The sequence below is a fragment of the Emydura macquarii genome, unplaced genomic scaffold (genome assembly GCF_026122565.2).
Source record: "Emydura macquarii macquarii isolate MOO-44397 ecotype Brisbane River unplaced genomic scaffold, CSIRO-AGI_Emac_v2 contig_71, whole genome shotgun sequence".
NCBI classification, from domain to species: Eukaryota; Metazoa; Chordata; order Testudines; family Chelidae; genus Emydura; species Emydura macquarii.
The window spans coordinates 8820372-8847500 of record NW_027130208.1 but is presented as its reverse complement, the minus strand read 5'-3'; the positions used below and the strand labels follow the sequence as shown (position 1 = coordinate 8847500).

Here is a 27129-nt window from a genome sequence, read left to right as displayed (position 1 = left end):
CTGATCAAATCCAGTTCTCGACAGCAATAAAATGAGTTCTGCTTTAACCACTATGATTGAAAACAAGCTTTCAAAACCTACTTGTAGTAGTTTTAAAAACCGTCAAAGAAACTGCTGCTTCATTTCCTCTTTTCTAAACCGTAATTTGAAAAGAAATAGGAAGCTTAACCAGGCTGACTGATTGGAAATCCAACAGTATGTGTCTAATGCATTTTGTTCACAAATCGGGGGGGTGGGTGGACGGGCAGGGAGGAATAGGGGGAATGGAATACCTTCCCCATGGTTTAGAGTCACTGGCATGGAGGAAATGATCAATGTTTGATTCAAAACACTGCCTGAATTGGCTTATTGGTGGTCTCTTGTTTACTAATACTCTCTATTTATTTATTTATTTTGCCATTTGTGGCAAATGAGTTTAACTGCAACAAAAAAAAAAAGGAGGGGGGGAACTTGAGCTTATTAAAATGTGCAATTGCAGAGGTATGACCCATTTATGTAACTGTCTTTCAAAATGCTTTTGAGTTCTTTATATCTCCCTGTGCCTCACTGCTCTAGCTGGGCGACTTTGACTGTATGTCTGTGTGTAGTCAAGAGGTTAGCAAAGGAGGGGAAATTAAAACAATGTTGTACATTATATAGTTACCAGCCATTGAAAAACCTATTTTGTATGCAAGACAGCAATGTAGAGATATATGGAAAGCCTTGGGCTAAGTACAGAAGATAATTACATTTGGAATTTTACTGAGTTAAGTCATTTATAGCTTCAAATAGTTGTAGAGAAAAATCAGCAAAAACACACTTAAACTTTTTGTTGTTACTTTCCAAGATAACCATTTTTAAAAAAAAATCCCTTTTATCTTCTTATCTTACAAATTAGCCTTTTTCTTTCATAGATATTTCCTAAATTTTACTTTCAGTAACACTGCAGTGAAGACAATCTTCCACTGTTAGCCGAAGCGATATAAACTATTTTAATATAAGTTTTATAAAAATCTAACTACCAGTCATAAAATAGCAGAGTCTTCCCGAAATTGCTATGAGAAATGGTTTCTTATTTTAACAAGTTTCCTGGGTATTTAAAAAAAAAAATCTACACTCTTACTGGTGGACTGAGATATAAGGTAATTTTTCACCACGGTGATATAATAGTCATGCTGTAGGTAAACCTAGTTTGGGTTGTAGTTTGTTTGAAAAACATTCTGGGCTCCGTTATATTAATTTAGATTAGTGACTGGGTTGTGTTAACACCTTTCGCTCATTAATTTCATCTAAATTAATACAACAGCTCAATCCTGCAGTCCTGTGGTCAACAGGAGTTTGTGTTGCCTAGGGACAATAGGGGGAAGCCCTGCATGAAGAGTGGAAAAAGGTATAGGTGATTTTTGATTGCTAGTACTTTATAATTGTGAGACAGTATTGCGGTGGGTCGATTGGTGTTACATAATACTAATCGTGATCAGGGCTGGAGTCGTGCTGAAATGCTCCAGAATACTGCTCCAGCATTCTTTTGGGGAACTGCAATGGTGTACTTCTAGTAGTATAACTTACTGGAAGTGCATTCCAGCACTTCTTTTTTAGTTACTGGAGCACCGATTCTAATAAGTGAATGATAACGTTCAGAGGTATGACAGCGTTGGAAAAGACCTTAGCTCAGAGTCCATTCCCTGTAAGAGCAGAACATAGTCCCTGATAGATGTATCCCATATTTAAATGATATTATTCTTGATCTTAGCCAAAAGTTCACTGTTTTGTTACAGACCCAGAAGCACTAGATATGGTTCTTTACCGTCTTGTGGATTGTACATTTGGGCTTGAATCTTGAAAATAGAGTGAAACAAAGATGAGAAGAGAAATGACCCGTAGCTATTAGTGTAGCAGAGACAGCAATCATGGGTGTAGACTAAACTTATTCCCCAAATAGTGAGTTGCATTAGCGTCAGTGATTACATTAGAGAGAAAAGGACTAGTTGTTTTTGCAAAACATATTGGGTCAAAGCTACAAAGGGTAGGAGTATCAGTGGTTTGAGACATAAAAGAAAATCCATCAGGAGGAGGGCACAGTCATAAGAGCCGCTACAATGATTCTTTGCTACCAAGCGATTCCCCTACACAGAGGAAGTTGGGAGTTCTTCCAGCAACTAGTTAATTTAGGATTGGCCTGTTCTGTAAAAAACCTTAGTGGAATAGAGGTCTGACCCAAGAGTACCATTAGCAGTGTACTCAGCTAACCCACTAGAATTTGGGCAGTCAGACTAAGATCATGTTTTACATGGCTATCAAACAACTATGAAGCATAACAACACTCAGTCACTACTGTCATGTAGTGTATTTGAGTTCTGTTACCTAGACAGGGAAGGCGTGTTGTCCCATTACCAACCCAGTTCATCCATTAGTACTCAAAATGCTAGTGCACAACTTCGCCAACCAATGGGGTTGTAGAGTGCCACAAAATGAGGAGTGTTTGTGATCCTGGCCCAAATTCTGCCCGTTTGTATACCCCACACTACCCTACTGGGAAGAGGATTTGACCTAGAGTGTTGCAGTGGCTGTATCTATGGAAGATGAGCTTGCAACTTCCTCATGCCTTTAGTGAAAAGTTATCCACGTGATGGCAAGGCATGGTGTCACCTTTGGTTTGTGGCCTGAGATGCCATGTGATGCAGAATATCCTCAGTGTGCCTCTTGCACAGATGGTGGGTATATCTACCTGGTGTGTCTCTTCTCTACACTCCAGATATGGCTCCTTGCATTGGGAAAGTATCACTGTGTTGTATGGCTTCATGTTAATACCGTTTCTCATTTCTGTGAGGGGTGGGAGCCAGTGGTTCCCAAATTAACTGATCAGATATTCAGCCCTTCTTACACTTGTCTTGCACATCTGTGATCATCAGTCTGCTTGCTCTGCCTGAAATAGCCTAAGTAAGTGGAGCACCGATCCATTTCTGCAAACTTTTGAAGAGCCAAATGTATGCTGTAGATTAAGTACTACCATCTGATGTAATCCAGTCTCCCTTCACTGAAGCTTCTTGAGAATGTGAACTGAGAGTTTGTACTTCTCTGACTGCCTCCATTAAATTTCTTGACTAGCTCATCAGGCATAGCTCTTTTAAATTATTTTTCCTAGAATTAATTTTGTAACAGCTTTAAGGCTTAAGTATTATATTTGATTTGAATGTAATGGATCCAAATTTGATATTCTCTCTCTATTTCTCTCTCACTATGGCTAATCTTATATATAATATTCTGTCAACATACACACTCAGAGATATACAATGCAGTTTAAAGAAAGTAAGAGTTCTTGCCTTTTTGACGAATAGTCAAGGAACCTAACATCAGGTCTGATTTGCATTTAGACAGAATTATTATGAATCTTTGATCTCACAGTATCTCTATCACAAACATTCTTGAAATACCACAAGAAACGCAGTCTTCTGGTGTTCTTACATGTTTGAAGCCATGGTGACATGATCACCATTCGTTAGGGGAACTGCAGAGAGAGACATGATTGGCTGGGAATGAAGGAAGAGTAAGAGCTTAAGGTATAAATTCAAGCAAGTTACATGCCATTCTGTTTAGCTAGGCCTCAGTTGGAGTAGTGCATTCATGTGTGGGCACCAGATGAGATTAGAAGAGAGGAGAGCAACAAAAATGATGATAGGTTTGAAAACTAGCATGTGAGAAGGAAACATGAAGATAACTGGCCATTGTCAGTGCAGAGAAAAGGCAACTTTGGCCTGTGTTTCAAGTATGTAAAGGGATATTATAAAGAGGATAGGAAACAATAATCCTTGCTAGTGACGAGGACATATCAATCTTGTATTGATTATTGTAACCTGGTGACTGGCCTCATCTTCAGTCCGTCCAAAATGTTGCTGCTAAAGTTGTCTTCTTTTCCTGCTAGACTGGATGTGTTGCCCCATCTGGATCTCCCGCCACCATCCCCAAATGGCTTACTGTCTAAAATCCTTGGGCTTATTTTCAAGACCTTCTATTCTTCACTTTACTAACTCATCCTGGGCACTTTGCTCTCTTGTCTTCATCTCCATTTCCCATGCTCATGGCACTTTCTCCTGTGCCGGCCCCTTTGCCTGGCTCAGTGTCTCTGTCCTTATTAGCAGTATATCCTCTTTCCGGCCTCCCTCTCCTGAAGTGTCCAGTGTCCGGACTTTGTGTGTGTTTCTTTGTCTTTGATTTTAACCACTTAACAGCAGAGTGGTATGTGGGGTTTTTTATCGAGGTTTATAAGGTGCTCTATAAACTTACAGCACTATGGATGTGTTTGCAATAATAATTGGCAGAAGAAGCTTTTGGTTAAGCAGCACTTAGGCACCAGGGTGAGTGGCACCTTATAAAATCTAAGATAAATACTAGCTAATACTTCAGAATTAGAAGAACAAGTGGGCAAGGGAACTCTGTGAAGCCATTGTCCTTGCAGGTAATCAAAGCGAGATTGGACACTTGCCTATTGAAATCAGCCTTGCCACAGTGCAGAGAAGTGTTAGATGACCCACTAACGATCCCCGTCAGTCTAGATGATTTTATAGCATTACAGAAAGGAAGTGAGAAGGATATAGGGGAAAAGAGTGAGTGTTGGGGGAGGGGCCAATATTTGGGTGGTTGACTAGAGTTGTCACCTTTCTAATTGCTTGTAACTGGACCCCTGAGGCCCTACCTCCTGCTCCACCTCTACCCCAAGGCCCTGCCCCATCTCTCGCTCCTCTCCCCCCTTCCCCGTCACTCATTGGATCATCTCCATCTCCCTCCCAGCTCCAGGTGGGCTCCCTCTGCTTCGGGGCTGGGACAGGAGCTGCTGCAGCCTGAGGCCCAGCTGAGCAGAGGTTGGCACGGGTTAATGACCTGGCGACTCTCCCCACCCCGCGGTAACTGTACCCAGAGAGAGTAGAAGAGGAGCAGCAGCAGCACCATCCTCTGATATAGAGTAGAACCCAGCTGCAGAAGCGGTACCTGGAGAATGAAATGGGGATGGTTAAAAAACAAAAGGCCATCCGGCTCTGACACAGCCTCAGTGAGCGACTGCAGCGCTGCTTCCATACCCCGACCAAGCCTCCACTAGGCACAGTCGTGCAGGGAGGATGTGTTTGCAGCCTTTTTAGATCTGAGAGCTGCAAGCCATGCTCCAGTGCCAGAGCTGTTTGTCTCAGGCATGCCAGTGGAATGACTCAAATCAGTTCAACTACCAGTCTCCCCATCCATTGGATTTTCTTGCATACTTTTCATTAGTGAAGATTGTGGTAAAATATAAGGGGGCTGTTTGTCACAACTGACATTCTCTTCTGTGGTCTAAATAAACATCCCTAAGGGTGAAATTCAGAACTGAATTGCAAGGTTCTAAGTGTTCTAGTACCTCTACAAAGTATTCTTATTTATTGTTTGTATTAAGGCCTAGGGGCCCCAAACTTGATCAGGGCCTCTTTGTGCTAGAAGCTGTACAAATACATATTGAAAGATAGTCCTGGCTCTTAAGAGCTTACAGATACAATATGCACTGGAAGCAGTGCTTTGACCTTCCATGGATCACCCCTTCACCTGGCGAATACCACCACTAAATAGGTTGAGGTATTCTATTCTGTTCTCGCTAGGTTTCGGGTCATTCAGGGCAGGCTAGAGAAAGGGCTCCTGGACCCACGCTTATGAGGATCCAGTGGTAGAAAACCCTTTCCTAGGGGGCATGGAAAGGCTACAGCTGCCATTCCAGCCCATGGATAATGAGGGTGGATTCCTTCTCCCCACCTTCCTCTGTCAGAGTAATCTGGTTTAGTGCTAAAGTCAGAGGAGTGGATCTTACCCCCTACACATTTGGAATATGCATTTAAATGCATCTTAAATCAAGTCCTACTGAGAGGCTAATGTACAGCAGGGCATTTCGGGTGACCTTTGCACAGTTTTACCGAGCTAATATATTTATCTCCTGTCACAGGAGATCATCAGGGAAACAAATAATGCTTACAAGTAGCTTTGAAAAGTCAGAATAGGGCTCATTTAAGAGTGATGCTAATCCGTTGATTTTCTTTGCATAACAATTCTTTCCCAAAGAATGCTATTAGTAATCGAGTGCATTTTCCTGCAAAACCACGAACAGTCCCCGTTTCCAGACCTTTCGAGCCCTAGTCGGTGCCTCTCTGATGAGAGCTTCCTCACGTCAGTGGCCTAGCAAGCCCTCATGACTTCTTTTGAATGATCTAACTGAATGGTGGGATGGTGCTAATGGAGTTATGGTCTTATATCCTCCGGCTTCCTGACCTAACGGAAAGCAGTTTAAAGAAATTCTTGGGATTTTTCACTGCCATTTGTTGCTTTGAAACCGAGAGACTTCTATTTTTCATCATTTAAACTCCTGCCTCACTGTATGAGCGTTCAAATTCCCAGACTATGACAAAATATTAGTATGCGTCTGCCTGAAATGTCAAGAGGATCTTTAGCAGAATTCACCCTCCAAATACTGCGTTTAGAGAATGCGAAGATGGTGATTGAGAACAATAACGATAAGAACCTTTCCAGTTCAAAGTCAAATGTGCTGCCCCATTAGGACAATGGGGTGCAGAAGGGAACTAGTTGGGGTTCCCCCTTGTGCTAGGTGAGAAAACTGCCTTTGCTTTGCTTTCATTTCCGTGTCATATGCAGACAGTTTTTGGGTCTTGATTTTGGTGGGAGTATTTATTTTGTTTTGTTTCTAAAATAACAGACTTCTGCAGTGTTTAGTCCATGGACTGAAGATTAGTGTGCAGACTAAACTGCAGGCAGCTCACATGCCCAGCTATTCAACAAATAAAATGATTCAGAATGGAAAACCGCACAGCCACCCTTTACTGAGAATAAAAGCATTCATTGGTTTGATTTGTTTTGATATAAATCAATGTATATGAAGGGTCAGACCTCCCCACTTCCTCTGAAAAGACCATAGGAGGACATCATGGCAGGAGTTTCCACTAGATCGCTCCATCAGGAGTGTGAGATTGGCTCCTTCCCTCTCTGAAAGATCCAGGGAGTTTGGCCACTAGATCCCAAAGAATCTGCTATTGACACAGGAGCCTCTTTGCGCCTCCTTTCAGCCTCGTCGTTCCCCTTTGGGGCCTGGGCTTTCTGGGATATTGAGGTTCCATGTTAAGGCCTAGCTGCTTGAGACTGCCAGCAAGGGAGCCATTGGTAAAGGTCGTTTTTCAATATGGACTCTAGTCTGCTGTGACCTGAATTGAGTCCTCAAAGCCTTGCCACTCAGGCTGGGGGACCTCCTTCAGAAAGTAACAGTGTTTGTCTGCTAGCTATCCGGCATCCGATTTGTATTGGTGACCCAGTGTTGTAAGACTTTCTATATCAACACCAGTCCTCTGAGCTATCCAATGCTCTTCCAAAAAGAAAAAGAAAAAATAGTGTCATGAAAATCCCAGTGACTTTGGTTTTGCACTTCTAGAACACAAGACAGTACATTGATTTTCCTCCTTTTAATTCCTATCTTGGAAACCTTGTATTCCACGTTTCAACCGACCATGACATTTTGGCATAGTTAGAAACCCCTGCCTTGGACAGACTGACACACCCTTAACGGTAATGTAATGAATGGGGATTTATGACTGAGTTTTCTTTTACATTCATTTAACCCAGTTTTACTGCTCTAAACAAATGACTCTGAGAAGGAGGGCAGGTTTATTAAACTTTCTCTGGAATGTGATTAGCTTTCTCCTCTTGGCACCAGGAATTTGGATTTTCTATAGCAAATCTCAGACCTGACAATGAATATGTGAGAAAGTTGTCAATTTCGTGGGCCTGATCTAAATGCTATTGAAGTAAATAGGAATCCGTTTATTGGACATGTGTAGTAATTATAGCCTCTTCTATTAGTATTCTTTCTATTCTTAGTATTAGTATATGTTACCTTTTCATTTTTAGAGTATAGTTGGGAAAGATACTATTTACACACAGAAAGAGCTTTCAAGGTCTCCCAAAAAAGCAAGCTTACAGTCTGATCATTGCATTCTAAATGTATTCACAAGCCAACTTGTGTACAAAGAAACAACTTAATCAAGGCAGTATAATGTAAGAGTCCAAGTAACCAAACTGTGACTTACGTGGAGATTTCAGTAGGAAATGTAAAGACCTGAGAAAACTGAAGCATGTCATTCTAGGGCTGGGCACAATAAGAACTTTTCCCCCAATGCTCACAAACAGCATCGTAATTGAATCACAAAGAGGAAAAGAAGCATTCCTAAAGCATTATGTGTCCTGAATTTCTTTTGGTTTGAGCAGTATTCAGTTGACACCAAGGGACAAAACACTAATAAAATAGTTCCTAATATGGTTACACTTTCCTATCCTGTTGGTTAAAGACATGTGCTAAGGGGATGCAATTTTAAATTTCTGCTCCAAGTTAATACTGCTCTCGCTCCAATTTTACCCCACCTTCCAGAAGCAGTATAGCCTGGTGGATGCAGCTCTGGACTGGGACTCAGGGGCACTGGGTTCTCATCCTAGCTCTGCCACTAGACTCGTGGGTGACCTTGGACAAATCCCTTCTCCTCCCTGTGCCTCAGTTTCCTCATCTGTAAAATGGGGGTAATGATACTGAGCACTTTGAGACCTTACTGGTGAAATGTGCTAGAAAAGAGCTAGGTATTATTATTATAAAGGGGTAGAAAGTCACCCGGATTTTTTGAAATGTTTGTTACTCTTTAAATAATAAGCACAGTGCTTTCTAGAGTATAAGGTGCCTGTTCTCATTCTGGGAGGATGCTTTATGCGGTTTCACTGCTCCTGCCTCTTTGCTTGCTCTGTGCACCCCGTGAGCTGTATGTGACATAAAAGCTATATTTTATTTTCTGGTTTTGTTTATTTGGGGGGGATGGAGTGGGTATGTTAAAGCAGGAAAATATTTGCATTTGAGAGCTAGCTGCATAATTTGCTTTTTGCTTTGCCTCCTGAGCATGAATAGGATTGGTTAATAAACATGATTCACTATTGTCTGTTAGCTGTCAGGGCTGCGGTGACCCCCTTGGTGCCGGCAGGTCTAGCACTCCTCACTCAAGGACTAATGCATTTTGCGTTGAGAAATACTGACACCCAGCACCACAAGTTAGTTTGACTTTAGAAAAGACCATATAAAATTTCCAAACTACTAAGCAGTAAAATCTGTTTTGTCATATGCTGTGGTGCCAGCTGTTTAATTAGGAATAAGCAGAGCTCTGGATTATATTCATAAAAGTAACAGAGCTTTTTTTTTCTTCTTCTTCTTCTTCAGCTTGCAAAAGACAAAGAGCGCCTGCAAGCAATGATGACACACCTGCATGTGAAGTCAACTGAACCAAAAGCTACCCCTCAGCCTGTAAGTACTGTTCTGTGCAACAACAGAACAAAGCGTCACAACAACCTCTTTTCCTGTTTCCCACCTCAGAGCATAATACAAAGTGTGGCCTACTTTAAAAGACTGTCAAAATGAAGAGACAAAAATTGCATTGCTAGTTAGTTGGCTTAGAATACTCACAGGCACAGAAACCCAATTTTCCCACATTCTTTTTTCTTCAAGGGGTTTAAAACTAGTCTAATTTACATTGGCCCTTTTTCTACTTTTATCTACATGCATGTAAATCCCCACTAGGTATGTTGAATTTGCATGTGACCAAGAGGAGTATTTGGATCAGTGTGGTTTTAGTGCCAAAGATAAAATTAAATTATATTTAGTATATTTATTTCACTTTTTACTGTGATCCTATACAAGGTTCAGGTAGCATAGACGCTAGTTGTATGTACGTTTCGATGATGGTAATAAACAACAAAGTTAGTATCACCCAGTGTCAGTTGTTAAAGTACTCACAGTCCATCAAAACTATGATGAATGAAAGAATGAAAAAACTCCTTCATCCAACTTGTTCTCAGAAAAAGCCTGTGAAAGAGAGAAACTTTACAGACTGCATTTTATAGGATGTTTGGACTTCCAAGTAAAGATAGTCCAATAGTCAGAGCCAACTGGTGGTACCTGTGAGAGGCAAACATAGCTCCTTGTTCCCTGGAGCAAATTGCACTTCAGCTGTGGTTTTTTCATATCCACATAATGCTAAAAAAATTTTCATCATAGCTTCACATGATTATTCAAAATAGAGAGAGAGTGCTTTGCTTCTTGATTTTAAGATTTGTAAGATTTAAAGGTACACTGCCTTTATTTGATTCTGCTTTGAGTCATTGTGTGAAAATTAATTGAGCGTTGACAATCTATAGTTAGTACCAGCAATTTTAATCAATATGCAATGATGCAGTGTAATGGCAAAGTATTGGTTTATCTGTTTTGACTGATTTTATTTTTCTATAAATAAAGCAAACACACACCCATATACGTTTATGATTTATGGTGATAGAAATAAAAAGGAGTCAGACTATTAACCCAGCAAATATGGTAGCCTGCCAAGATGCAGTTGGTAGACAAAATTAATGTCTGAAACAGAACACATTACAGAGATAGAGAACGTAAAATCATTAAACATTTTACACATCCCTTTTTACTAGAAAAGAATTTCTCGGTTTCCATGTAGCTGGAAATAAATGGCTGCAGAAGTGGATAGAGAGGTATTAAAAAGAAAATTGCAGAGTATTCAACAGCATAGGAGCAGGAGTCAAACTCAATGGGAAATTTCAACAATCCCTTTTGGAGAAAGTTTGAGGGTGGTGAATATAAGTCCTTTCAACTGAACTATTGAGATTCCTAAAATGACTTGAGCCAATGGATCTGGATGATCACAAAGGGAAATTACTTAAAGTACTTGGAAACAACACTCTTTCTGTCCTTCAGATTACATTAGCCTGAATGCATATGCTTTACCATGCAGTGACCTAGAGTCTATAGACCCAGCAGAATGGGGAGAAGGAGATTTGGTTTCTATCCACCATACTGGATTAAAAATTAAGAGTGGAATAATCTAGGGGGGCTCAAAACATTCTGCCAAGAGACTTTTCATAGCAGCAGTGCTCCTTTGGAGGAAGGATTAAAATCTAAAGGGAGGTAATCACAAGAAGGCAAGTGCTGTTCAGCTAGTGATCTGTACTCAGTATCAACAGGCAGTAAACTTTCATTAGTCTTGCAGGCTACAAAGGTACCAGTTGGTGTCGCCATGAAGATTAGTATTAAGCAGCCAATAAACAGGGAAAAGCAGCAGCAGAAAAAACGAACGGGAAAAATGGGCTGTCTTGATTAGTATTAAAAAATGTTTTACATTCTGGAAAATTATACCTTTGATGGGGACCTCCCACTAAATTTATTTTTAACTGCTCTATTGAAAATTCTGTACCACTAGTCAACATTATCTCTCCCTTGCTCAGCACAGTGTTTCTTTATTAAAAGAAATAGGCATGAATATTTTTGACTGAAAAATTAATAGCTTTTGAATTCATACACAGCAGGTTTTCTTTTGCAAAGAAGTCCAATATCGCTGCACAGCACTTCTATAACCATTTATTTAGAGTCCAAGTCAAACCTTTGACAGCTAGAGCAGTGTTACAAGCCAACATAAAGAACTCCAAGATGTAAACCAACAATAGGCAGTCTGTGTGAGGTTTGCCATTGTCAAATACATAGATTGTTTGGATTAGTTTATGTAAATGTACTGTTGTATTACCCTTTGAAAAAAAAATCACATTTGTGTATGAAAAGTGGTTTCGTTCACAGGCAGCATTATAAATTCCTTATCCTTTAACTTACATGTTAGAAGTAAAAATTGGTGCCTGACAGGCCTATATTGTGTGAGACACTGTTGTTGGATTGAAACTGCCTTCTTTTCATTTATTGAAATATAGAAAAATTTATTATAGATACCATCTGATAAATCAGAAATTATTAAAATATGTATAGGTGAAGCATTTGAAAATTAATTATAAAATGTAGAAGTATAGTGTTTTGCATAAATTGTGCTTTCCTTGTGAAAAAAATACACAGGCATCGCATAGACTCTGCTAGACCCCAGTCCTTTTAACTCAGCGGGGTAGGACTTTGGTAAAAAAGATCTGATGACCATTACTGCAGTGCAAAGTATTTTTTACATCCAGTAATTAATTTTTATTCTCCGACCATAACTAATGCAAGGTGTAGGATTAGTATATTTTTGGTACCTCTGTGTTTTTAAAGGAGTCACTACCGATCCAAACATAGCAATAAACTGGGATTTAAAATTACAGCTGTTTAATGACTGTGTGGAGAGTTTATGGGAATTTTTTTTTCTATTTAAAGGATCTTAATGCTTATTTTTAAATAGTGCTTAAATAGATGGTAAAATGGAAGAGTGAACCATTTTACTGTGTGTCTCTTATAACTGAATGCGCTTTGGCTGCAATTTGTGTTTTGCACTGGCCAATGATGCATTCTTGCCCTGTTTAGCTATATCACATCAATTAGTATAGTGTTTTTGGACTGAACTCTTTGTGCATTGGTTCAGAAATCAATCCAACCCCGCTAAACAGTGACTTGTCAGTTCTTGTCATGTTAAGGAACATGTAGCAGTCCTTAGATTGCTTTAGCGCCTTGGAATAATTGATACCTTGGAAGACACAGCGGAATGAATGATCGTGTGTTTTTTAGCTATAGCAATACACTGAGGTCCTAATTCAGCAAAGCTCTTCAGTCATATTCAAGTCAATGGTACTTAAGCATGTGCTTAAGTCCTTTGGTAAATCGTGGCCCAAACTGAAGAAATTCCACGTGCAGAGCTTCCTTCTGCTATTCATTGCTAGAAATACATGCTATTCTGGGCCCTACTGCTGCGAGGACGTATGTGCAGAGCGTTAGATTTGGAGGCAAAGAGAGGGAGGGGGGATACAGAACCATTGTAACAGTAATAATAAATAGACTCATAAAAAGTGTCTAAATGTGACTTTATAACTGAGATGCCCAAGTGTGTAACATTTTAAAAGGAAAATGAAGTACCTCATAGGTTACTGCATAAAGAATATGAAATAACTCCCATTGCTGAGATTTAAATACTTAAAAATGAATTCAGTTGTCCTGGGGGAATATGCCATGATGTATTGTACAGAGGTGGAGATTTTTTTCAGCATTTAAAAAAACAACAACTACTCATGAGAATTTTTATTCTAGTTTTGCTATTAAGGTCACCATTTTCATTCATGTCAGAGGTCAACATAATAGAATAAATCAGAAGCTTGATCAGCTTTCGGGCATTAACTAAACATCAAAGAACCACTACCTAGACAGGAGAAAAAATATCTATGTTCTTTTTATTCTGGCCAACAAGACATTCTGTGTACTAGGTAATGCATCCATCTTTATGAAACTGACACAAAACTTTTAAAGAAACTGTTGGCATTGTGAATGAAATGCACTGTTAGATATTCCTTTTTAATGTATTTTCTTTTACTCTAACCATAGCAGCTGCAATTGTTTTTAAATACTGTTTTTAGCAACTGTGAAAACAAAGTATTGCAATAAAATAGCCTGTTAACTATTTAGGTAATGACTGAGCATTTTAGCTGCTGTAGCTGTACTTATAGTTTGAAAAATAATGATATGCAGCAATAAAAAGAGATTCTCAAGTACAACACATAAGAGCTGTTTTTATATACTGTTTTTCATTAAGTCCCACTCCTCAACTTGGGTTTCCTTAGTATTCCTGCCAATAACAACACCTGCTAAGCGATTGTTGCCTGCCAGATCCTACATCTAATACAGTAATGTGTCCAGGCTGAATAGTACAGGAAGACACAGAATTTAACAAAGCTCGATGCTTTGCGCCACCACTTCCCTCCACCTTCAGCAATCTCTACACCAGGGTGATTAAAGTCCAGACACTGTGCAGTTATTTCATCAATTTCAGCTCTGATCAGAGTGGCAGCACCAACAGCAGAAAAATCAATGCCCCAAAGCAGGCCCCATTGTGACACTTCAATTTTTTTCTTTTAAAATGTTTCAGATTCTTTATTTGCAGCCACTATTGTTATGTAATCTGTTTACATGGCGAGAAATCAAATTGAGTCTTAATGGGAGACACTTAATAGAAATCTATTTTTATGGGGTGAAGCAGAGGGTTACCTCTCTGGCTTGTGTGTGTATATATATATATAATAAAGATTTCTTGATGACTCAGTCAGCATTTTTAAAAGGGAGAAAAAAGGCCATTTCTTAAAAGTAAAGGTTAAGAATAATAAAAGGCTAGGCAGACTATTAAACTCTGAAACGATGGCATTTTTTATTGTTAGATTAGAGGTGTGTGAGCTACCTGTATTAAAAAAATCCTTCGATAGTAGGATTTGCAAAACTACAGCCCTTTAAAACAGATTTTTCAAAAATAGAAACTCTAGGGAGAAATACTCCCTTATTACAAACATTGCTGAATGGCTTAACCCTTTGGGGCAGGGTCTGTTTTAAATGTGCTCGGACAGCGCCTAGCTTGTTGTGTGCCCAATTGTAATGCAAAGAACAATATTCATTAGAAAACTGGCTTTTTGACTAGCATTCATTACCCTCCAGCAAGAATGATACCTCATCAAAAAATGGCAGCATGTGGGAATCTTGTCATGTCAAATATAACAGCAGGAACAACTTTTTCTAATCAGAGCAACTTGTTTTTAAATAGAAAGCAGAGAGAAGTTTTTAAACAGAGAGAAATTCTCTAGAGTTTCCATCAGGAAAAGAAATCCTCCCAGCACAATCCCTTCCTGACCTTTGCCCTGCATAATCAAATTTAGCAGCCAGAAGCACAGACCTAGACACTTCTTCATTCCTAATTGATGATGATATTAAGATTTAATCATTTACAATTAAGATTAATATTTTAAGATTACAACAAAATCAACACCATTCATAATTTGTTATTTTGCTCTAATTCACAATTAGTTTTTAAGTCTCCGTTTTATAGAGAACAATGAAAGCAGCATGTCGAGTATTAAAAATGTAAGTTGAACATATTATTTTCTTTACCCCATTGCATACTCTTGGCACTGTAACTTGTAAGGATCAGACCCCTTCAAGAGCAAGCGATAGTATCATCAAACAAAACTTAAAGTAAAACTTCTCTAGCAATTGACAAGGTCAGCATTTCATTAACTTGTTGGTTCAGTCATACAAATGGCAGTCCGAGGTGAAACGCACTAGTCTCAGACTGTTCCAGCTTTTTGTTCTTTCTTTCCTCACAGACTGCAGTCATGTTTAATTTGGAAACTGGGCTCCTTTGGCAAATTAGCAATTAGAACAATTTTGTGGGAATATGTATATGTGTCATTAGTTTTCCTGCAAATTAATAGCAAGAGCAGAGGTCAGGCAGAAATTTTCCACTTGACTGCAGCTCCTCTGTTGAGATTTGGCACTTTGTTTTGGAACAGCCACAGCTGCTCAAAGCCACAGTCTTCCTTTAGGAACTGTCTTTTAATTAGTTTACCTCATAGCCATTATTACAAATATTACTGCCTCCCCTCCTTGAAATAAAATTACTGTTTCTACAAAATATTCCAGTGACATCTTGCACCACTGCACATTGATGCTGGGGTCATTTGAATGCAGTGTTTAATCATTAGATCACCTCCATAAGCATCTCCTAATTAGAGTCCTTACAATACAATTTTATCTGGTAATTAGCTGAGATTGGCTGCTTCCTCTGTAGCTTATTAGTGGCAGCCCAGCAGTGGGTGTGAATCACAGTGTCATTTGTCAACCCTGTTAAAGCCCCTCTCTTTTCTCTTCCTCTCTTGCTGTATTTATTTCTAGTCGCTACCTACCTACGCTGAAAGCCCTAAAGAAATGAAACGTAATTCAAATTCTTTAAGTAGAGAGAACGTTGACCTTTGCAGATTCTTTTTTGCAGTTTTCTAGTAGAAACAGATTAAATGTTAAGTTTTTAAACAGTTAAAAAGAATCTAATACTTTCTAAATGTAGTAGTTTGGGCAGTACTGATGGGCAGTATCAGCGATCTTTCCAACAGGAGGGAATGTCTCCTGAGCTAGCGCTGGAGAGGGGCACTTAAAATTCATGCAGATTTGCTTGCAGTTATTGGACTGTTAAAATGTCCATTTAGAAACTGAGATTAAATACAGGAGATTGTATTTCATGGTGAGACCTGTCAGTTGTATTATTATTGTCATCGTTACTCCTTTTATTATATGTAATAGATGGATAACAAGGGAACGCAGCTGTATGAGTACCCCTACCCAGGGTTCTTAAAGCCAAAATCCACAAATTGACTCGGTTCTTTTATTACACTGTATTGTAAAAGTAATATTTAAAAACATGAACCACACCCCTTAAAATACTAACACACTTGCAGGTATACTTTGATTCTTCAGGAACTCAGGACATGTATTTTATGGCCTTTCCTTGTCTCCTCCCCCCGTAGGATCATATAATCCTGCATTTCCTTGAAGTGTTAAATATTTTCCATTCTTAGAAGTGACTTCCTAGCTTGTAAGCACCTGCATGAAGAGAGGTGGGTTTGCAGGTCTGCTTCTCACAAACTCATTTCTTTGGAGCAGTACTTGAACTGATGATATATTCAGTCCCATCTACATAACACTTCCTTGTGTTACGCTTTTGTGGCTAACATTTCCTTGAACTTTTTGTATTCCAAAATAGAGAAGCAGGAGCAATTTATGTATTGTTCACTTGCACCCTTCTTGTGGGTTATTGGCATATTGTATTGATATCCGTTCTATAACATTAGAAAGCTTTTTTCCCCTCTAAGTTTGTTTTGGGCAAATTCTGTTGTCCTTTTTATGAGTGCAATTATTTGTAGTTACTAATGTTTATGAGAGAAGCTAATGTGAGTGTTCTTATCTGGTTACTTTCACATCAAGAACGTTAATAAGAAGTCCTGTGGGCAAGCATTGGATGTTTTGGGGCATGTCTGTATGGCGTGCCTTACCTTCATTTGGCAGTGTTTAATGTCAGGCAAAGAATATTAATTGCAAATAAACAGAGTGAAATCCTGGCCCCTTTGAAGTAAATGGGATTTTGTCATTGATTTCACCAGGGTCAAGATTTCACCCAGAATATTGTTCACAATGATGCTTCAAGGCAAGTAATGTGGAAGTACTGAAATGAGCTCTTTTCTCAGTCCCCTTTTCTGGTGGAGCAGTTTGGGATCCTATTGTTTATTTCAAGTCCTTCACCCAGAACAACCCATTGCAGTGAAGCATCTTGTTTTGAATGGTGTCCAAAGAAAGGATCCGTGACACATGGACTCTGATAAAATAAATAGAAATACATGTTAAAAGCAGTTACGTACGGTTCTCAGTTCTCGGGGCAGTCACGTTTCAGAGCCTGCTTGTGGCTAGCTGTCATTTTGTTACATGCTTGTAAGTTTCTTCAGGTAGCACAACTGCATTCCACACCAAGGAGAGAAAAGAACTGTGTCATTTTTTGCTGGGCTTAATGACTGCAGTATTTCATGCAGTGTGATTAATTAAATTATTCTGGAGTTAACCTATTCTGGGGTTTGCTTTTAAAATTGATGAACGGAAAAAGCCCAAATGCTGTACTGATGTTCCATTTCTTCTTAGTGCATTCCTAACAAAGCATTGTCTTTTTTTTTAAACCTGATGCCTTTGACAAAATATCCAAGAAGATATCAGTTAGAAGCCATGCATAATGATAACACGTAAATAAGAGATGTGTGGATTTTAGATTGCAAAACAGTGGAACCAACATAAAATATTAAAATGAATATATATGATGAGATGGTTTTTGCAAATTGTGGATTTTTGTCCAAAATCTTTAAAACCTGAGAGTAAGCATTTTTGTTTACTGGGTTACAATTTTATTTTTAATTGTATATAATAATATATAATCTGGACAGTTATACATTCATCTTCCTGTCACGGATTTTAAATGAGGTATTACAGCTAAACAAGTATTTAAGATACATTCTCTGCATTTAATGGTTGCAACTGTTATTAAATCTGAAAAAGGTTTTCATAATCCTTAATTTGCAAGAAATATAATTTCTAATAAAGTTTTCCCCACCCCTTTTTTCTCCCCCTCAACAGCTGAATCTGGTATCAAGTGTCACACTGTCAAAGACTGCCTCTGAGGCTTCTCCTCAGAGCTTACCTCATACTCCGACCACCCCAACTACACCAATCACTCCTGTCATCCAGGGACCTTCTGTCATCACTACCACCAGCATGCACAACGTTGAACCAATCAGGAGGCGGTGCCCTAATAAATACAATGTGGCCATTTCTTCAGGTAAATGACTGTCCATGGCAGACCATTATTTGTTTTCTCTTGTCAATTGCAAAGGAAGCTTCGATTCCGATATTAACAGCACAACTGCTCTTATTTAGCAGATCTTGCTCAGAACCAAGAATTTTATAAGAACGCGGAGGTTAGACCGCCATTCACGTATGCATCTTTAATTAGGCAGGTAAGTTGTTCTCGAAAACCACATTTTGAGCAAAATTTGTCCCTATACGTCCACCCTATAGATTAAATAGATGTAGGACCCTTTAGTATGCAAGCACACTCAAACCTTTACTATAAGGGTTTTTAGAACTGCAATATATAACATAATTGCTTTTGATTAAGTATTACAATACGATGTGATTATTAGGAAATTCATTTCACACAACAGTGAAAATGAGCCTGTTTTAAAGATGGCAAGTCAATTATCACAAGCTACAGTAATCTCTGATTCCTAGAATTAATCTGAGCTCTAAATAATTACTGAGCTGTAATCAGCTAGTGAAATGTTTTGCATTTCTCTTTGATTCTGCTTTATGAATGACTAATAAATTAATATTTCTGTAAGGAAACAGAAATAAAAACTCAAAACAATTGGATAATTCCATTCTGAATCTTGCCATTGAACTGTTAAATACAGCCATTAATCTTAGAACACATTGTGAAACCCTTCTTTGGATTTTTGCTCCAAATCTTTTTTTTTTTTTTAATTCGTTAAGGTGAAAGTTATAGGTGTGTTTGCTGGCAGTTTTGTCATAAATCAGTATGCTTTTTATTTGCTTCACCAGGCCATCCTTGAATCTCCAGAAAAGCAACTAACACTAAATGAAATCTACAACTGGTTCACACGAATGTTTGCTTACTTCAGACGCAATGCAGCGACATGGAAGGTAAGGTTTACCACCATGTGTGGCTCTTGCCTTTGGTATTTGACATGACAGAATAGACATTGCTGATGACATAACAAATTGTAACGGCATATGGACATTAAAATGTAGATCGGCTGTTTTGAGACACACAGGGTGTCTTATCTGCAGGAATAGTTTGATATTTGGCAGAAAAATTCTTCTGCCTTTTAAAACCACTAATTGAATCCCCATTATTGGCTTTTATGTTCTGTGATTATGCCACCAGTTGATCTGTGTGGTTGTTTCTAGTAATGAAACTCTAGCTTTTTAGCTGAAACATGTAGGAAAAAAGGGTGAAGATATCATGTCAGTACAGGATGTACAGTTTGTCTTGTTAGTTACACGGCTTTTCACTTTTCTAGCTGTGTAACCACAACAACCATCTTTTCCAGAGATCTAGGGACAAATTATTTCTCAGTCAATTGATACCGGACTAAATTAACATTCAAACTTGTTATAACCTTCATTGGTTTATTATGACACCAAATATAAGTTAATTTGGCATAATACTAAAGAAGCAAGCCAAGAATAAATATTTAATCTAACAGGTCCAAGAAACTAAAAATTTGATGCCTTAAATTCTTACAGTAGGGTTCTGTTGTTGAGTTAGATTTTTTTTATTAGTTTCAATTTCTAAGATACCTCTTTCCCTTGTGTGAGCTGTTATCATAGCAACTTATCCACTGTAGTCTCTAGAACTAGTGTGATTACTACTGGATGAATCAACTAACAGGATCTTACACTGAAGTAAAAATTGTACCTCAGAGCTTGTAGGTCCAGGTAACCCAGTAGTTCTTGAACAAATTTCCTCCACACCAGCAGGTCTGATAAATGTCCCCTATACCTGCTGTTTTCTTTCATTTCTTCTCTCTTTGCCTTTCTCATTCTAAAACTCAGGACAGTTCCTTCAAAGAATGGAGTTAGAGAGGTCTTCTGCTTCAGTGGCTCATTGGAAAGTTTATTGTATTTCACATGTGTGTTTTTGCTCCTCAGTGTTCCAAAGTTTTTAATTCAAATGCCCTGGGACAAATTTGTACATTTCAACGCCACCTCTCAGGACTTCAGGCATCTGAACCTAGGAAAACTCTCTGAGACTGAGGCTTTGATTTCTGCACCTTAGTTGTACGTTGAGCAGTGTTTCATCTGCAGCTTCCTAAGTATTCAAAAAGGAAATTAATTTTCCTGAATTTAAAGTTATTTTCAAGGGCATTTTGAAAACGTTATTGTAGAAAAACAATTTGGTGTCAGAACATTTTCAGTGGTGTACACTTCTTTAAAGCTCACAGAACCAATGCATTCCTAATTTTAAAATTAAATATAGATATTTGGATATATACATTATATTCATAGGTACAGTGGAACCTTCTTATAGTCAACCTGTTCCAGACATGCAAAAAACTTTTTTACATCTGAGTTCTACTATCCAGAGCCTGCTTTTTTAAAAAGCTCTCGTTTTCAGCTGTCTGTCAGTCCTTCGAGTAAGATTCCTCTTCCCACACATACCTCCAACACCCCTCATTTTTTGTGGCTGTGGCAGCTCCCTAAGGGTTATGTCTGTCTCCCGCTGCTGGAGTGGCTCCAGTGGAACTTTTCCGCAGCTGCAGGCTTTGGAGCTCCAGCAAGAGTCCTCCTTGATTCTTGCCTGCAGCTATTGGGGGCAGCACCTGCGGAGACATCTCATTAGTGAATGTGGCTACTTTTTGGAACTGGTTTTGGGCATTATGTCAGATCTGCTTGAGCGGCTCACATGAGTCATGGGCAGCGTGAGCTAAGCTTGCAGCTCATGCAGCATGCTGGAACCTGGTGACAAAAGAGGTGCCCGTGGCAGAGAGATGGCTTACCGGAGACTCCCACAGCTACAAAGGAGAAAAGATGCCTCCCGGGGAGACGTTGACCCATGTGAGAACGCCGGGAAGCCCCTGACACTGCGGAGGTGTTAAGTGTGCACTCTAACAAAGCATGAACAGTGGCAAAATTAACATCCACTTGAAGTAATTTGGGGCCTTCATGCTGAAGACTGCTCAGATTAATGCCTGCCTGCAGTGACCCCAGGCAGCTGGAAACACAGCCCAGGATTGGTTTGATGTGAAGCTCCTGGGGTTCTTCGCAGACCCAAGTGTCTGACTGAAGAATCAGAATAATCTGAATTTGTGCTTTGTGGTTCAGGCCCATATTCGGTAAATGCTCAGATGTCACTCTGGCCAGCTGCTTCCGTAGTAGTCACCGCTTAGGGCAGCGTTTCTCGAGAGTGGCCACGGTGGCCGCATGCGGCCCGCAGCGGCTTTTCTTGCAGCCGCCGCCTCCTGGGCGGGGATTGGGGGAGAGGGCAAAGCAATGGCCCCTCCCTCGGGGCCACCAGCAGGGGTTGGGCCCTGACCCCCCCACACTCAGGAGCCAAAAATGCCAGAGGAGCAGGCAGCCGGTGTGAGCTCCCCACCTGGGCTTCTGGCTTCAGCCCCGGGGGGGGGGGGAGGGGTGGGCAGCAGGCGTTGGCCCCAGCTGTGTGGCAGTGGGCACTGGCCCTGAGCTCACCCTCTCCCCCACACCATAACCCCTGCCCCCTGCTGCCTCCTCTGGCCCTAGACTTTGGCCACATGCTCTGTCAGGGCTTTGGGCTCCAGCTCCCAGCCACTCCTCTCCCTCCCCAAACGCTCCCAGGTTGTGGCTACGTTCTTCAGCCCTGGGCCACTCCCCCGCATCACACCTGGTCCCTGCTGCCTCCCCAACCGCCCCTGGACTCTGCTGCCTCCCTGGCCCCTCATCCATCCCCCCATCAACTCTGACCCCTGTTGCCTCCCTACCCACCTCTCCATCCAGGGCTTAATTTGTCCCCCCGCTTGCCAGGACTGAGTATGTCTGCTGTGGAAAGTGATATTTGTATGTTTGTTAATACCACTTTTCACTGTCTCCCAGCTAGCTAGCAAGTCTGCTGATGTGAATAGCGATATTAACAAACATACAAATGTCACTTTTTCACCGAAGCAGACTTGCTAGCTAGCAAGTCTAAAAAAAAAAGGGGGGGAGCGGAAAGGCACAACCAAAAAAGCAAAAGAAACTACAACAAGAACATGGAAAGCACCTAATTTATGTTTCTATTCTGTTTAGGTCCAGTAAAGAATAGAGACAAGTGTACATTATTTTTATTATTAAGTCTGCAAAAAAAACCTACGTAAATATATTACAATTATTTGGACATGTCTATTTGCAGATTTGTTTGTTAAAGTAAATTAAGTATTTTAGGAAAAATTGTCAGAGTGACCACCAGCAAGAGCTGTTGGCCACACTCTGAGACCACCAAAAAAATTGTGAGAACCCCTGGCTTAGGGTATGGGTCTGGAATGTGAGTACACCTGTGATCGTAAAAAAAACAAAACAACCCAAAATAAATAGAAGAACCCACCACCATCGACAACCAGAGAGAGGAAAAAAGAACTTATAAATGAAACACTTCACCAACTGCAGCATGGCGGAGCCTGAGCAGTTATTAAAATAATAAACCCTTTCATGTCGTACATTCAAGCATATTCAGGGTAATTTTTCTGAAAAAGTGGCTTGCATACCAATATTTTTTACCAGGGTAAATATATAATCTTATAATAAGAGCAACTAATTTTTCTGTTAAGCAGAGCTCTAGAAGAACATTCTGAACTGGTTCTGACAGGCCAGAAGCAATGTCTATTTTCTTGTGTGTGTATTTTGGGGGAAGGGGAGAAATAATTTTCTGCAACTGAATTGCAGCCAGGAGATAGAAGATGCAGGTGTGGCTTTGAAATGCTGGGGGTACAGTGCAAAGAAAACGGTTAGCTAGCGAGAATCCAGAAGCAAGAAAAACAAAAACAAACATACTTGAAGAACTCACTAAGCAGGTGGTCACATATAAATGTGGAAAGCTACGGCACCTCTTCCCCAAGTGCCTTATAAATATTTGACTTATCTGTGTCAGTATGTTCAGTCAAAGCCTGATCTAGTCCCCCTAAAAGTCAGTGTCAGGACTCCCGTGGACTTCATTAGAGCAGAATCAGACCATAAATGATTTGTCCAGCATTAAACATAATTAAAGAAGAATGCAGATAATTCTATTTAGTTGTTTATACAGAGACTATTTACAAACTCAGAAGGTCCATTTTCCTGCACTGTCCTATCTGCATTTGATCAATTGCTGCATTAATTGCAAAACTGATCCAACATCTATCATTATTATTTTACATTTTGTTACAAAGTTGAAAATGTTCCCATTTGCACTGGAAACTTTCCTTGGGCTACACAGATTTAAACCCCTGTCCTGTGTCAGGTTCCCCTGTGGCCACCAGGCCAATCAGTAGGATTCTGTTAGCTAATCCCAGTTCAGGAGCAGGGTTCTGACTGAGTGCCGATGAAATCAGACCAGTTTCTCCTGAAAATACTGTCACCTTTAGAAAATGTGCAATTCACGCATTTTCAGTGTCGAAAACAGCCATTGTGCCAAATGTTCTGCACACAGTGAAATATTGGGGGAGGGTGCCAAAAATCAGACCCCAAACAAATATTGTGACTTTCTCAGAGCTTCAGCATCACCCCCTGCCTTGTTCAGAGGAAAAAAGTCACCCAACACTTATTTCCCCACCCGCTCACAAACAAGTCAGTGTGGTTACAAAATGGAGATGCTTAAGAAGTGTTTGGATTTCATACAACGGGAATGTGACATGCCCCCTAAGTGTTAGATCGAGTACAGAAGACCAGAGAGCATCCATTCACATTGGGCTGACCTGTTAAGAAGAGGAGTTCATGTGCTGAATCTTTTGCTATTATGAGTGGCTAGGTCACGAGGAGATGCTAGCGGCGCAGAGAAACTGCTTAAGAAAAGTTAACAAAAGGCTCCTAGCCCTTCCCTCACAGATGCACACACACTGCCTCTTAATTTACATGACAAATGTACTGTGCATGACCTTTGTTTGCACAGTGATTTAGACATTCGTGATTAGCACTCCTTTCATCATCCAGACCCGTAAACAAGGTGGTTAGTCTCCTGGTTGCCTAAACTCATGCCCATGTGTTTGGCTGGCACTGTGCTACTAACAAGTCAACCAGATTGACTAGATCAGCAGTGCCAGTGATGATGGATGTCGTTTGTTTGCCTGCGTGTTTCCAGGAAACGGCCTGCTCCCCTTCCTCTGGTTGCTGATCGTCTTTCAGTGGCAAGACAGTGGCACTAGAGAACAAGCTTCATTACAAATCTGAGTGGCTTTCCAGGTGTGTAGCTGCTCACAAAAGGAGGTGCACACACTTGCTAATAACAAGGTGTTCAGTGCCCTTTCAGGCGGAGCAAAGACACACAAGACACAACGTATTGTGTTTGAGTGAGACGTCTCCTTGTGCCGGGCTTAGGCGAAAATGTCAGAGATCTGCTGATTGCATCCTCCAGAAGGACTGGATTCACATCTAACAGGATTGGGACTGACCGTCTGAAACCTGAGCTCGGGAATGCCCAAGAAAGGAGCCTAGCAACCATAAGAACAAAAGCATGTGTCTCTACATGTGGGGAGATTATCACTTTGTTTCTGAGAGCCCTCCTCATGCATGTTCTTGGCAGAGGCTCAGTTCAGTCAGTGCGATAGCCTGCCAGAAGTGAGAGCCAACTTCCATATATGAGCATGCCGTGGAAGACATGACTTGGTGCGCTGTGCTGGTCAGTTGGTGCTGCTAACCCTCTGAGCCCCTATTTCGTACGCTTGGTATGGAAAGAAGTTCAGCACCTGATTCACATTAGTCCAGCTGTGGGAAACCGCAGAAACCCCCGCTCCAATGCCTCTTTACTAAATCAAGCCCTCTGTAGTTACATGAAATTCTTTCTTTGGTCTTTTGAACTGTTTTCTTTTTCTAGGAGAGAGAGAGGTTTCTGTTACAAACTGAGTACTTGTTTTGAAAATACCTCCGCAATGTTACTCTAACTGTGTCTGAAATATGCTGTTACATGATGTGCGTACATAAAACGATGGAGGTTCTCATGCCCACCATGAATAACTGATAAAATAACTTGAATTCCTAATGTTGGTTTTGAGATTTTATTTTTATTTTTTGCAAAATAAGATCTTAAACATGTAAAGATCTGGTTCATTGGGAGAAAAGGAGGGTGAGGGTCGGGTGGGGGGAACTGAATTATCTTTGCAAATAAGGGCTGTCGAGCTGACTATGCTGCTGTTCTTGGACAATGATGAGTATTTTCTCATAGAAAGTTTTTGAATGTTTTCTCTTTTATACTTGCTGCAGAATGCAGTGCGTCATAATCTTAGTCTTCACAAGTGTTTTGTGCGAGTAGAAAACGTTAAAGGGGCAGTATGGACAGTGGATGAACTAGAGTTCCAAAAACGAAGGCCACAAAAGATCAGTGGGTATGTCCACCATGTTTGAACTTCTTAGCCTAGCTTGGATCATGCTTACAGTTTTAACGTAGAGGCTTTTGGCTGCTAGATGGTGTTAGACCGACACAGGTGGTTTCACATTGTTTCAGTTAAGGGAAGCAAAGAAAAGCATCTCATCACTACTGTTTGTATGCCCACCAGTACCCTTGCCCCCTGCTTGCTTGGTGTTTGTTGCATCACATGCTAGTAGCTTTTAGGCGGCAATGCATATTAACCCTCACAAACCATTTGCTTATGCTTATTGCATTTTATTTTCTTTTTCCTTTTCCCTGTATTTGATGTCTGTTCTGTCCCCGATCCCGTGTCCCATTGTTTCCACTTCATCTCCTTTGCTGCTGCTCTTGTCCCAGGGTGCCATTCGCACCAACCTCTCACTGCATAAGTGCTTTATCAGAGTAGAGGATGAGTTTGGGTCCTTTTGGACTGTTGATGATGAAGAGTTTAAACGTGGCCGTCATATTCAACGAGGCCGTCCTCGAAAATACTGCCCTGATGAAAACTTTGGCGAGCTTGTTGCACAGTAAGAGCTTTTACTTGCTTTTATTTTTTTTTCTGCTGTTGCTTTGCTTTGCATGATCTACCCATCTCATGTAGACTTGCATTTCATGAAACTGTGACCTCACCTTTGCTGCAAAAGAAACGAAATGTTGTGGGTTTGTGTGTGTTGCGCTTCTTCCTCCTCTAATAATACAAATGCCTATGATAATACTTCTTTGACATTTGTTGTAATATTGTTTATAATGCAATGTAGACCAAAAGGTCCCACTTCTAGAGTAGATATACTGTACAGTTCATTATCTAGAAGGTTTTTAGGCAAACTTGATTTGGATTATTTTCTGTTAGATTCAGTTATATGCTTTGTTTCACAATTCTTAGCACAGAAACACAAGTCAGTGGTCCTCAAATAAATAACTGAAATGCCCCAAAGCATTTTGACAATGATTACTACAGTTGGACCTGCAGTAAAGATTACAAACATCAGACCACCCTCTTTCTACAATGATCACTTTAAAATATCCCTCAGGTTCCCAAGGCAATTTCGTTTCACCTTTAGTTGAAGACCACCTTCCAGAGCAATTGGTTTTTGCTGGTCTCATGGGTGATCAGTTTAAGACAGTTATCACTGTGTTCTGTTTCAAAACAAAATTGTATTGTGGGTGATATACTTTTTATCTGCCCTGGACCTTCTCTGGGTTGTACTTTCAGCAAGATTATTCAAAAATGATCTTGGGTGTCTTGGTTTTGGGTGCCCAGCCAAGACAGGGTGAGTGCTCAGCACATTCTGTACATCAGGCTCTTTTTGTGAATCTTGGCCACAAAGGGACTGTGGTATTTTAAAGTTATGGTTCAAAGAACTACAGTGGAATACTTTTTTATGAATGCACCCTAACTCAGAGTGGCATCTTTAATGTTCACTATCATTTCATTCTAGTGCCACAATATCTACCGTTCCGCCTCCCTTCCGTCACCCACAACAAAAATGCTCTGGGGCCATAGTATAGCCAGGCACGCTACTGTGCTGTTGGAGATTTGTCCAGTAGGAAAGAATGTGACCCCGAAAGCAAGAATTCTGAAGTTCCTACTTATCAAAATTCTACTATACAGCTATGGATGACTCTGATGCTAGCTACTGCATAAGTCACC

General features: G+C 40.2%; 1 protein-coding gene across 5 annotated transcripts in view; it reads left to right on the top strand.

Moving 5' to 3' along the window:
• FOXP1 (forkhead box P1) overlaps positions 1-27129 on the top strand; it is a 496953-nt gene that overhangs the window by 455126 nt on the left and 14698 nt on the right. For all 5 annotated transcript variants that reach the window (XM_067542352.1, XM_067542361.1, XM_067542371.1 and 2 more), the window contains 5 exons: positions 9251-9334; positions 17984-18185; positions 18284-18363; positions 18968-19069; positions 25334-25455. In XM_067542352.1, coding sequence (XP_067398453.1) covers positions 9251-9334; positions 17984-18185; positions 18284-18363; positions 18968-19069; positions 25334-25455 — 590 coding nt within the window. The remainder of the gene's footprint in view (positions 1-9250; positions 9335-17983; positions 18186-18283; positions 18364-18967; positions 19070-25333; positions 25456-27129) is intronic.